Raw genomic sequence first — 13,268 nt, forward strand, 5'->3', positions numbered from 1 at the left:
CCCGCTTCTTTAATATTATATTATTTCAGCAATCAGCATGCCGCCACGTCAATGCCCAGAGTGCATTCACCTCACAGGACAATGTTTTACGGCAAACAGTCAAAATTGAGGCGGAAAGCGTCATCAGCAGCGTCCACAGCCCGCTCTGCTCCCGTTTCAGTGTTCTCATTCGGTACCTGCGGCGCCTCCGGTCGCGATGGACCGCAGCAGCGCGAGTGTAACGCCGCTTACAAGAACCGCACGGCGTCACACGTCAGCGTGCTGGACGCTCCCACCTACAAGGGAGTGCAGGTGTGGCGAGTCCCAGCCACCGGCATCTACTCGTAAGTGGATATACGACAGGAAGGACGCTATATAATAATTGTAATAGCACACAAGTGGTCGTGTGATGCGTTTAAAAAGTAAAAAGGTGCAAAAACAAACGACTTAAGGGTATGTCAGAGTAGCACTGCATCCATACATTATAACGGTACTTTGGGTACATGCCATCTATTATTGTCGTTCAACAGACTTAACAAGTTTTCCTGAACGTAAAATACATACATTATTTTGTATTGCTCCGTCTGATGTGCTTAACCCTCGCCCGCACATGGGGGGGGGTGGTTGCCACCCCCCCCCCCAGGTAGTCTTTCTGCTCTGCACTCCACATTTTTAGAGCTAGAAGGCTGATTTTTCGTATAGCTGCTCCTCTATCCTTTCTTGATGTTCACTGAAAATTTCAAGTTTCTGTGATTTTTGGTTTCGGAGATATGACCTTGTTTGTCAGGTCATGTCATGACCCAAATGGCCAATTCTCAACATATTGCGTTTGCCATGGGCCTTATGAGCTTTTGACACCCTGATTTCGGCCTTTTTTGCCAGTCTTACCTCCCACCTATCATGGAACATGTTGTTCGACGATGTACAGGGGTCAAGGTCAGGGTCAAGGTCAACCTAGGTCATCTAAGATAATTGCGTTTTAGGCAAGCTGAATTTACTTTTTTGAAGTTTTTTGACTGCATTTTTGGTAAAAGCTTCTCAGATCATGATTTCATGTAATATGGACCCAAAAACAATCGGTGCACACATCAGTATACACACAGACACACACAGACATACAAACACATATAATTGACCTTGACTTAACTTGACCTGAAATGACCTAAGCAGCAAAATTCTGGTCGGGTAGTGTGACAAAGAGGTTCTAGCTGGCTTGGCACCAGAAAACAGCATCGTCATCGGTATTTGATAAGCAGCACACTTGATATCCAACGGTGACCCAAAACAGCAACATTTTTTAGTTTGACCTGACCTGGAAGGTCAATGACTGACCTGAGAAGGTAAAACTGGGTATCATTGGATTCGTCTCTTCCCAAAGAATCTTTTTGGTCTTTACCGCTAAGCTCTATCTCCAACAGGAACGAAATGGCGCGGGGGGGGGGGTGGCAACCACCCCCCCCCCCCATGTGCGTTCTAGGATGGGAAAATGGCATGTGCGGGCGAGGGTTAAGGCGTCTGTTTGATGTATCCTGTGAATACCCGTGCCGTGTCCTGTGGGGTCCATATGGCCTGTATTCTGTATCCCCTGAAAGGCCGGTTGCGCGCGGTGCCGTCCAAACTGACCCCCTGTGTTCGCGGTAGGCTGGTGGCTCGCGGCGCCAGCGGAGGCCAGGGGTTCGATACCTCGAGCCGGGTCAGCCTGGGCTCCACGGCCGTTTCTGTGGTGTCGCTCACGGAGGGAGAGGAGGTCTACATGGTGGTCGGCCAGGAGGGCACCGGGCCCTGCAACAAGGACAGCCAGGTCAGTCAACAATCTCTGCAGCAAGGACAGCCAGGTCAGTCAGATGTTACCAGGTCAGTCACCGGGCCCTGCAACAAGGACAGCCAGGTAAGTGCAACAACAACCAGGATGGCACCGGGCCCTGCAACAAGAACAGACAGTCAGGTCAGTCAGGTCAATCAGGTCAGCCACCGGGCACTGCGCAGCAAAGTCGGTCGTGTCAGTCTCGTCAGCCACCCGGTCAGTGGTCTTGCAACAAAAACAGCGAGGCAGATGCAGTTTCAGCTCAGGAACACGATGGTGCCATTTATATTGTTGTACGATGTCAAAAACGTACTGAAAGATGGTTTTAAAAATATGTTATTTTAAAATTTTGACAATAATACAAATAACTTTGCTATTTTTTAAGATATTGGGCTTAAACTTGCCAGAGTAGTTCATTAGTTTGTGATCTATGACATATATTCCGGTTTTTGCGAAAAATTAAAAACTTTTTGAGAAAAGTCATGCGCGGGCTAACGAGTAGTGTAAATATTTTCGGCAACAAGCGTAACGCTTCGTAAAGCGAGGAATTATGACGAAAACTGAAGTGTACTCAAGAGATCTGACCAGGGCTCTGACCAGTGCCTGACCAGTGCCAGAGGCTGAGCTTTGTTTTTGTTGATGCAGACGCTATGAGATTTCACAACAGTAGGTACCTAATGTCAGTTATTCTACATATAACCGTCAACCGCAGCGGCTACATCAGCGCCTGAGACATGCGGAGCTGTTGACTAGCAGCCGGGGACTGCGATGTCGCGGAACCGGGACGGGCTGAGGGTGCACGCCGCTCGGGGGGGGGGGGGCACCAGGCGGACAAGATGGATGACCAGTCTGCGAGCTGACCCTCCATCAGCTCTGGCAGACTTCTTCGATAAGCGGCATCGGACGCTGAATCCATCTTCAAATGCACTTTTGTTATTGTTGTTGGAGGCCAAAAACAAGCCTGTCCAAAGAGCGTTAGATTCAGACTTAAAAATAGGCAACAAAAGGCACGTTTTTTAGGAAAGCATAAAGGGAAATGGTATATTTGCTACGAATATTTGTCTTTTATTGCAATGTCAACAATCATCGAATCAAAAGCCTGTGTGACGATATCTATGTCGCTCATTGACCTTACATTTACATTTTTTTCTTGTCAACAACGCTCAACTGAAGCATTATCATTTAGGCCTCACTCCAGTACGAATCTCCCCCACTTCTGACCGCCCGTCCCTCCTTTTCAACCCCACCGCAGGACAACTTGAACCGGACGCTGGAGCGGTGTAAGCCCTCCACCCACCCCACCGACCTGAAGGTGCTGCACCCGCTGCACGGGTTCCGCTCCGCGGCCTCCGGCTACCACCGGCGCCGTGGCCGACGCTGGCTGGCCAGACGCGACGGCAGCATTCTCCACAACCTGAAGTCGATCACATTCGTGGGCGGCGGCGGCGGCGGGGGTGGAGGAACGTTCGTCTTTCTGGTGAGTGACCGCGTATGAGATGACTTTGCGCACGAGACATGCATGCGCTCGTGTCTTTTCTGTGGAATTTTGTGTGCCTGCGAGTTATACCTATTCATTGTGTTTGATATGCACTATTCATTTTATATGATGAATTGCGTTAATTCAAGACCAGACCGCTCTAAATGCTTAGAGAATAAACATACTCGCAAGACTTTGCCAAGTGAAAGTTCACTTCTCTTATAGCTTCACTGACTGCTAACATTTTTATGTTAACATTCATTAGACTTCAGATCCTTTCTATGAATGCGTAACAAATAATGTAAACAAATTAGGATTGTCGTTTGTCGCACATTGTCTGCGTCAGATTACATCACTTACCTAGACCGGAAGGCGTAATTGAAATGAATGGCTGGTGTGTGCTGCCGAGGAAGGCTAATATCCGCCATTGCTAAGTCGTCTGTGGCGGACGCGTCTGTCTGGCGGTTCTTTATCCTCATAGGTCACTGGGGTCGGACGGCCATTTACAAAGACCGGTGGTGTGGTGGGGTACGCTCGGTTGGGTCCAATGATACAAAACTGGCGCAGTTTATCCAAAACACTGTTTGCTGTTCCGGAAGGAAGCATAGCAAAGTAGAAGTGACTATGAACCTTTTTTCCAATAAATTCCTCCTACGTACTTACAGCAACGCTATTTTGTTGATTCCGGATAAACATTTACATATGATCTTTATGGGTTGGCTACTGTTCCGATGAATAGCGGCTAAAGGGCGTGCTCATGCTTCTCAGTTTTCCATTAATAAAAGCACACCAAGCCAGAGAGCTGCATTTTCCCAATGAAACTTCTATGCTGTGCCAAATGACCTCCTTCTCACATCTCACGCTCACTCCAGTGCTCTTCTTCATTCAAATGTCCTGTAATATCTCCCCGAGCAATGGCTCTCAGATCTGCCTCCTCCAGAAGTCACCATCCCACCCTCCACGCTGCCGCAGGTGAGGAACAGTCAGCGCGTGCCTCTGGTAGTGGCCGCCGGTGGCGGAGGCCTCTCCGACAAGAAGGGCGTGATGCACTCCCCTGATGGTCGTGGCGAGAACCACACCCTGGGCAGCGGCAACGGTCGCTTCTCCGATCCGGAGGCCGCCGGTGAGTCGTTGGCCCGCAGGCTGCTCGCGCTGGTTGAGCCAAGAGGTCTTTTGCCATAGTGCCATAGTATTTCCGTTTTTCCCTGCAGGTATTGTGTCAGACCTTCCATTTCTTTGACCCCTCTTGGACTCTGAAGTCCTGCTGACCTCTAACACTCACTGACCTCTGGTACTGCCCTTTTGGCCTTCGTTAGCCACTGCAACTGGTTGGGTTCTCTGACTTCTGCTTTCCGTTGCTGCCGTCTTAGCCCTGCTGACCTCTTCCCTGCTGACCTCTGACCCCGGCCGTGGCCGTCAGGTGCCGGCGGCGGCTGGAACGACTCAGAGCCGGTCGGCGCTGGCGGATGGCCCCTGTCGCTGGGGGCGCGGGGTGGCGAGCCCTGCGCCACGGCTGCCGACTGGAGCACTTTTGGCGGCTTCGGCGGCGGCGGTGGCGGCTGTAGAGGCGGCGGCGGTGGAGGCGGATACGCAGGTTAGGGCTGTAAAATGACGAGGCTTGTTTGCAGGCTTAGGTTATTTGATTGTCAATGGCATGGATATGACACATGAATAAGGAAATTGAGAGATCCGTTGACTATGCCGTAATAGTTTGCAAACTCAGAGAAAGGCGCTATAATGATGAATGGTCATTGGTCATGGATCGTCAACACGCGATTGTCGTTCCCTGGCTAGAGCTGATCGGACACCGAATTATTGATAAGCCGCCGATATCAACTTGCATTAAAGTTGGCTGTTGTATATTTCCGCGACACTCTTTTACCTTTCATTTTTATGGCTTTGCTGACATTAGTTTGGCTCTGTTTCCTCATAGTCTAAATTCATATCACCAAGGTGACAAACTGCTCCGCCGGGCACCTGTTCAATTGCTCATTGTTCCATAATTCCCCCATAGACTGACGCGTTCAACCCTGTTCCCAGGAGGAGACACGATCGATGGTGTGGACAAGAGTGGTCGTGGCGGCACCAGTTACACATCTGGACTGTACCGTGTCGTAGATCCGGCCAGTCACATCGGCCCAGGGGAGGTGCACATCATACCGGCCTTCAAGGTAGGAGAGGGAGAGGGAGAGGGAGAGAGAGAGAGAGAGAGAGAGAGAGAGAGAGAGAGAGAGAGAGAGAGAGAGAGAGAGAGAGAGAGAGAGAGAGAGAGAGAGAGAGAGAGAGAGAGAGAAAGAGAGAGAGACTTTCATGCAATGCTGCTAATCCAGCATAAACCTGTGTCCACCGACGGTCGGACTATGACGACTGGTTCATTCACTCGCGCTTCATTTGCATCGTTTCTTTTTCCAATCAAGGCGGGTGGCTCGCGAGTCGCTGCTGTTAGTCTGACTACGACCGGCAAATATCCACTCTAGGCAGCTGGATCGACGGTAATAGGCAGCAGCCTTGACTGATGCGCTGCTAGAAGAGACAGAAAACGAGGCAAACAAGCCGACGGTTCCCGGAACTTGGCGTGTTACAGATGCAGAATAAACAACTGGTCCGACGGAACGAATAGGAAGTAGATGATACACATATGTATTTCGGACGCTGAGAAAAACATGCTGGGATGAGATTTGAAACCGAGACACTTGTAATTGTTTTCACATAAAGACACTAATGCCTTGATTGTTGTAATTGCACTGCACAAGTTCCTATAGTAAGTGCGTCTCCTTCACCTCGACTCTACGTCTCTGTTTTCCGCTGTGCCCTGCACTCCGACTCTGTTTGGGTGTCCTCGACACTTTACACACTCCTGCTATCGACTGGCCGGCGGCGGCGGCACCGACAGCCTGCGACTCTGATTATTCCACTTGAGTCAGTGATTGGGACGGTCGCCGCGCCGCCATTGGCCGCGTGGTGACACAGTCAATGTCGCTGATGGTCGGTAATTGCCCTGATGAGACGGCCGATGGGCTCTGACGACGGTAGCGGCAGAGGAGGCGGTGGAGCCCCGCGCCTCTCTGGAGATATTGCGTCGGCGATTGGCGGCTCTCAGATGGACCGGATGCGAACCGGCGACAGGGTGTCTGGTGGGGACAGGCGCCGCTTCAGACATCCACTTACATCGCCCCGTGTCGCCTGTAGCTATTGACGACTTCATAGTTGAACGGATATTGCGTGGTAAATAAGGAAACCAAATGTACGGCGCAGTGACGCAGAAAATGATGTTATCGGCACAGTGGTTTGCTGTTTTGTATTCGCTTCTGTCAGTGTGCCACCAGATAAATGTTCATACAGAAGACTACATAGATTTGTTAAACTTATATGAGACACGCGATGTGGTGTGTGTGTGGTATGCAGGTTGATAACTGAACAAGCTCGACAAAGGACATACCGCTTGACAAGGTGTCTCGCTAGCTGTCATCCCGTCACTTATTTCTATAAGTTTACTTTTTATACCTACTTTTCCAGATTTATACTTAATTAGCTTATTTGATGACTGAGATACTACTGACTCAGTAGACTTTTTAGCTTGGATGTAAAATCAATGAAACAGCATTCAAATTACCGAAGCGATTTCACAGCCGCGCATTCAGTAGATCCACTGTTCTGTACGCACTAACCGTCTGTCACACGTTTGGCAGGGCTGTCAGTGCGAGCACCTGTGTGTGGCCATCAACAGCCAGATGAGTTCGGTGCGCTGCATCTGCAGGGACAACTGGACGCTGATGGATGACAAACGCTCCTGCCAAGGTGAGTCGCTCGCTGTCACTCTGTCACACTGTCGAACCGTCACTCGCCACCGACATATAGGTTTTCAGTGGCTACTGATATAACCTGTACCTGCATGTAAGCTGCATTACCAGCTGTCCTCCCAGCTTACCGAAAAAGAAATGAGCGTTCAACGTTTCACTTCTTAAATAGGAAAAAAGTCGACGTCTGTAGTCGTTGAACCATCATACATGTGAGGTGAACGACTTGAAAGCTTTCAGCCCGTTTTTGCCTGTGGTGGTCTCTGAGTCTGCCGACAATAGCTGCGTAAAAGTTGAATTGGTTACAACCAAAGACCATCTGGCAATTGGCAAATCAGTACCAAACTGTAGAACATCATAGACAAAAGGAATTAAGCTTTATTGCGCATTGCTCAGAAGAGACTGGTTTGAAGGTTATATATTGCTAAAAGCTTGTTTCGATGGTGAGTTTGAGGCTACTGTTTTTCCCAACGGGTATGTTTTTTTCCCTCATATAAAGCACGTATATTTATGTGTGGGCTGTAGTTGCCATGCGTAAATTGCATCCGTTATAGGTCTGATGGCAGGAATCATTCGGTCCGGCCACCACCACCAGCGTATAGCATCACATCCGGCTCTTATAAAATTGTAATCCCGCTTTTGTCGAGAGACAATATTTTTTGTCTCCTATTCTCCATTCAGCATCGATCCCGTTCAATTCCTATTTCGCTTAGCAGCAGCTGGAACGGAATTGAGTGGAGCGAATTTTTCCGACAAAATTTACATTTACGAGGCAGTCATAAAAGACCATTTCTCCTAGAACGTCTCGCTGCGGCTCACATAACCCACCGACGCTTTGGCTTTCAGAGCCGTCTGCCGTCCGGACCGCCTACCCGGCCGGCCGGCCGCCTCCAGATCGCCTCTGCAGGCAGCCGGAGCAGGACCTTGCCGGCCGGGGAGGGAAGGGACAGCCGCGCGCCGCCGCCGCCGCCTCTCGTAATCGATACGGGCAGCTATGAGCGATACGGGAGGGAATTGGACGCCCCGGCCGATCGGCTCCTCCGCCGCCGAGCGGCCCTCGGATCGTGGGTCGCCGGTGGTCGCTATATCTGGAGCAGATTAAAACCGCCACCGCGGGCCGGGAATGCCGCGCTGGCCGGTGTGCACCGGCAGTCCAGTCTCGCCACCTCCTGGGAACAGGACGGTAGCGGTACCATTCGCTAGTTACAGACCGCTCTGCCGACGCGTTGTCATCTTTCTCCGGGTAGTTGCAGCTATACAGAGGCCCGTTGTCACAAGGTTTTATCTCCCTGCGAAAAATCCCACTGAAAGCATTGAGATGTTATGGTATTTTTAAACCGTGCAGAAGTTCACTTATGACGTCATAAGCCAGTGACCTGACCTGGCCTGAAAGTGGCATTAGTATCACAGAACTGGTTTGAAATAAAGGTCAGGTATGTCAACTTTCAGCTTTCCGTCGCTAACGAACGCGTTCCGAGCAATTGCAAGGAAATTGCCAGGGGTTAACACCCCCTCCCTTCCCCTGAGGTTCAACCTCCAACGCCACTCAAGAAGCATTGATACCATGCACCTCGACCCCAACATCTCTCTGAATTCCACCTCGCTGGAAGCCTTTATCGCTCGCCGGGACAACCGTCTCGGACAACAGCGGAGGATCACAGTCTGATTTGCCGCTCGCGCTCCGTTGACGATCGCGTTTTACGCACCAGCGGCCGCTGCGGCGCTCCAGCGATCTGTGTGGAGCTGCGACACAACACGAGATGGACACAAGCGGAACAACACGGCTTCCGGCGACTGATGCCAAGCGACGGCGGAGCGACAGACCGGCCCGCGGACGAGGGCTGCGGAGTCGGAGTCGGAGTTGGAGTCGGAGTCGGTCGGAGTCGACAGTTGTGACCGGAGTCGGAGTCTGAGTCGGAGTCGATTTTAGAAACCCGAGCCGGAGTCGGAGTCGGAGTCACCGAAAATCTGTCGACTCCGCAGCCCTGTTAGGTCTGCGGAGTCGGAGTCGGGAGTTGGAGTCGGTCGGAGTCGACAATTCTGCCCGGAGTCGGAGTCGGAGTCGGAGCTGGTTTTTGAAAGCCGGAGTCGGAGTCGAAGTCGGAGTCGCCGAAAATCCATCGACTCCGCAGACCGGCCCGCGGACGACACGGTGTCGGATGGCTCAGTGACCGATACTGTCGGTCAGCGTGGACGACATTGGATTTCCGCTTAGATTGTGCAACGGATGAGAATACTCCGAAATACATGCGATTCCTGCGATGGTGATATATGCGGACGAACAGAGAACATGTCTGCGTAAGCATTTTACAACTAATCATCGGGGTTTTCCCCGCGGCGGCTCATTCCAGAAACATATAGCTACAGTTATCGGGCTTGTATTAGCTGTCCTCACAGTACGCTATCATTCTGTTTGTTTGTTTTTATGTTGTAGGAGACGTATGACGACGATAAGGAAAATCTCGTGACTCCGGATGTACGATATCGAAACGTGTCTATGCAAGTCCCAAACAGGCTGTGTAGGTGTTGCAGGCACTTTAGAAAATCAGCCATTTTGTAAAATGCCTAGGCATTTTACAAAAAGACGGCTGTTTGAAAAATGACTGAACGCAACCAGGCTTTTTTTCAAAATGGCTAGCCATTTTACAAAATGACTAGGCATTTTGCAAAATGCCTGACCAGCATGGAACGTAGATCCCACTACAGATACTATGGCCAACAGTTTTTGGACGTCTTCCTATACCCTATATAGGTACGTGTTCAGCCTGTAGCTGATCGATTTGAAGCTCTGTGATAACGACAATGCTGAGTAACGACCAGGTTGAATTGCAGACTCGGCTGTAGCATAAAGCATTGTTTAGTTAACGCTGTAAAAACTCCCAAGTACATCAACGCCGTTCATGTCCTGCCTGAAACTAGACCTAACAAAACCAGCCGGAGACCGGCCCTAGTCAATAGGCAGGCCCGGTTGATGTACAATTACATGTAAACGAATGAGTGTAGTCTTTGTTTGATTGTGCCATTACGGACAAAACTGTATTATGTATTTGGACATTAAAAACACGTTCGAATTTAATTAGGTATAATCTCCCACTCCTTCTCTCTCATCCTCACATTTTAACACGCGCAGTGGAGGGGGGGGGCGGATTCCGCCCACCCCTCCTGTTTTTCGCCAATAACTCGCGCCGCAAGGTTTTCTTTAGGTTTTCTTCCTAACTTTTCTTTGGAATAAAAAAACTCTCTGATCACAATGAATATTAAAGCAATAATCAACAAAACACGATTAATTTTGCTCTGTGGCAACAGCTTTGAGTACCTACTTGCATGGTACCAGTTAAAAATATCAAGCTCCACCTCTGGAGAATCATCAGGTCGCTTGGCGTAGGACGAGAGCGTTGGTTTCAGAAGACACTAACGCCTAAGTGTGTGGGATCGAATCCTCGCGACTTCTAATAGTTTTACAGATACAGGCCGGCATAGGGCCAGTCGTTTGTTGACGCTCCAGATCGATCATTTTAAATCCAGCAGCGTCGCTGACGTGGGGGTTGGAAATGTCGCGGGCCTGCACTTCTCAAAATAGAGGTAGGTATGGACTTCCCACTGCTGGACTCCTCTGGTCATAATGCTGGACTCCTCGGTCCACCTACACGCTACCAAAACGTATATAATTAGGTACTCGTATCTACAACACACTGCTCAGTCATTTTGTAAAATGGCTAGGTATTTTGTAAAGTGCCTAGGCATTTTGCAAAATGACTGGAGAGTCAGTCATTTTGTAAAATGCCTAGGCTTTTTGCAAAAAGCCTGGAAAATCAGTCATTTTGCAAAATGCCTAGGCATTTTACAAAATGACTGATTTTCTAAAGTGCCTGCAACATAGGCATTCATTATGTGTAGGTATTGAGTTTGCATGGTCCAGAATACGTGCTCGTCAGTACGTAAGCGTATTCATGTTCGGCTCATTGCATTTTAGGGTTTTCCATATGAGTCACGACTCTAACAAGAACCCAGAGCAGCGACAGACCTGCACGCCTATCTTGAATGCACAATGTGCAGCTGCGTGCTCTCGGGCCGTGCAGTTCACCGCCCTGTGCTCTACCGTAGGTGCCGTTTTGCGTCGTACCCCTGCACCGAATGCCGCTGCATGCGGCGCGTCTCGTAAACGCTAGCCGTCCCGATAAACGAGTCTGTTTGCCTTTCACGAGTGCTGACGTCATTGGGACTCCCGGCGGCCGGCCAGGCTTTGTGAGCGGTCTGATTGAGTTGAGTCAGTGCTGGTCTGGCCGCGGCAGCGGAGGGTGCAGGCGATTGGGCTCGTGCTCTCGAGTGTGTTTGAGTCGCCGAGAGACCGAGATGGGACTCAATTGAAGAGGGTTCCATCTGAAGTTTGGCAGCTTAGCAGCTGTAACTAGGATGGCTACAGTCGCTAGTTAATCAGAAATCACTTGAAGTGCCGTATTGAGTAAGGACTGACAACAAGCACGACGGAGTGGTGGAAGCATTCAAGCTATGAGCTAGAACCAAGTTGCGATGGCAGAAGCAAGTGATCACGGCTCAAAGCACCGCGCACGCCTTGAACAGTACGAACGGGAAGCGGCGGACTGGTTGGCTGAGCAGTCTGCACTGCAGGGTCACTCGGCCCTGTACGGAACCCTCCTCCTTCTGCCTTACCTCCAAGACCTGAGCGACCACCACGCTGAGTACATCGCCAGCAGCGAGCAGACTCTGGTCACCACGTTCTGTATGGATGGCGCCCGGCTGCCGCTGCCTCTGACACCGAGTCCGGGGACCTGCGCCTGTGAAGCCATCACCGGCCTGGGGGTGGAGAAGATCCACCTGTCCGGCAGTGTTCGCGAGTGCACCGACGTGAGACTGTTTTCCGAGGAAGTGTCCGATATTGATGTGATGTTTCAGCTGGGACCAGCGCGTATAGTGACCTCGTCAGCAAGTCAAGAAGCTGATGTGTATCCATCTCTGGAGGGAATATCGACAGGACTGCTCGCCACTCAGCGTCGAACCTCTCAGCCGGGCTTTATGGTCCTGCACTACCCTCGGCGGCCGTCCTGCCGTCACCCGGACGCTCTACCGGTGGACCCGCGCCGGTTCGTCAGCCTCATGGACGAGCTCCGGAGGCAGATGACCAGGTGTGTGTCGGCTCAGACCGGTCCTTCCGTCGCCACCACCATCAACGATATCTTCGAGGACCCCAAGTCCATCGACCTGGTGGCGTGCCTCCTGTATCCCAGCTGGCCTCACGAGGACTTCGCCACCCGTCAGCGGCCCTCCGGCTATCCGAATGCTGAACTGGCTGCGCGACTGTGTCGGACTCCTGCGTTTATCGTGCCTGTGGGATTCAAAGGAAGTGCTACGGAGGAACTGGAGTGGAGGCTGTCCTTCTCTAGGCACGAATACATCATCTACAGGATGATGACTAAGATACAGCGGCTGTGTCTGACGACGCTGAAACACTGCCGGGCGGTGGTTGGCGAGGTCGCCAAGCCGCTCAAGAGCTACTACCTGAAGACGGCGCTGATGTGGCTGGCTGAGTCTCGTGCCGCAGATCAGTGGACGGTGGAGACGATGCACGACTCGCTGCTGCTGATCCTGCGCTACCTGGATGTCTGCCTCGCCCGCGGCTACCTGCCCTGCTACTTCTGGCCAGAGGTGAACCTGCTGGCCAGCCGGAGCGACGCCGAGCGCGCCGAGCTGGCGGCGGCCGTGGCCGAGCTGCGCCGCCGCCTGCTGCCCACCGGTCTGGCGCTGCTGGCCGACTGGCTGGGCCGGCCGGTGACCGAGCTGGGTCACACCCTGCTGAAGGACGGCCACCGCATGACGGAAAACGAGTTCCACGCCGCGACGGCCGTCAACGGCGTCCGCGAGCTGCTGAGCGGCGACTGGCGGCCGCTGAACGTGCTGAAGGACCTGGCGCTGAGCGGAAAGGTCCGGCCGTACGGCAAGCTGCCGCGGCTGCCGCTCTGCTCGGCACTCTCGCTGGGCATCGAGGCCGGCCGCGAGTACAACTGGAGGGCGAAGCAGGGCCCGTCGAGCAACCAGTCCGTCAGCAACATCATAGGCGTGCTGCAGCCGCTGATGGCACTGGCGCAGCAGGTTCGCCAGCAGCGGGACACGGAGGATAGCTGGATGTCGGGAGAGTGAGGACTGGACAGTGGACGGTCTGATGGACGGCCGCGCAGCTAGGCAGCTGAGATCT

General features: G+C 51.9%; 1 protein-coding gene across 1 annotated transcript in view; it reads left to right on the top strand.

The window, feature by feature from the left end:
- The window catches only part of LOC122368008 (ALK tyrosine kinase receptor-like), a 140,808-nt gene that overhangs the window by 93,036 nt on the left and 34,504 nt on the right, over positions 1–13,268 (top strand). Inside the window, exons 13-19 of the mRNA XM_043341597.1 lie at positions 161–323; positions 1,621–1,780; positions 3,036–3,260; positions 4,233–4,383; positions 4,681–4,854; positions 5,301–5,431; positions 6,950–7,058. Of these exons, the coding sequence (XP_043197532.1) occupies positions 161–323; positions 1,621–1,780; positions 3,036–3,260; positions 4,233–4,383; positions 4,681–4,854; positions 5,301–5,431; positions 6,950–7,058 (1,113 nt within the window). The remainder of the gene's footprint in view (positions 1–160; positions 324–1,620; positions 1,781–3,035; positions 3,261–4,232; positions 4,384–4,680; positions 4,855–5,300; positions 5,432–6,949; positions 7,059–13,268) is intronic.

This window comes from Amphibalanus amphitrite, unplaced genomic scaffold (assembly GCF_019059575.1).
Source record: "Amphibalanus amphitrite isolate SeventyFive unplaced genomic scaffold, NRLGWU_Aamphi_draft 000914F_arrow, whole genome shotgun sequence".
NCBI lineage: Eukaryota > Metazoa > Arthropoda > Thecostraca > Balanomorpha > Balanidae > Amphibalanus > Amphibalanus amphitrite.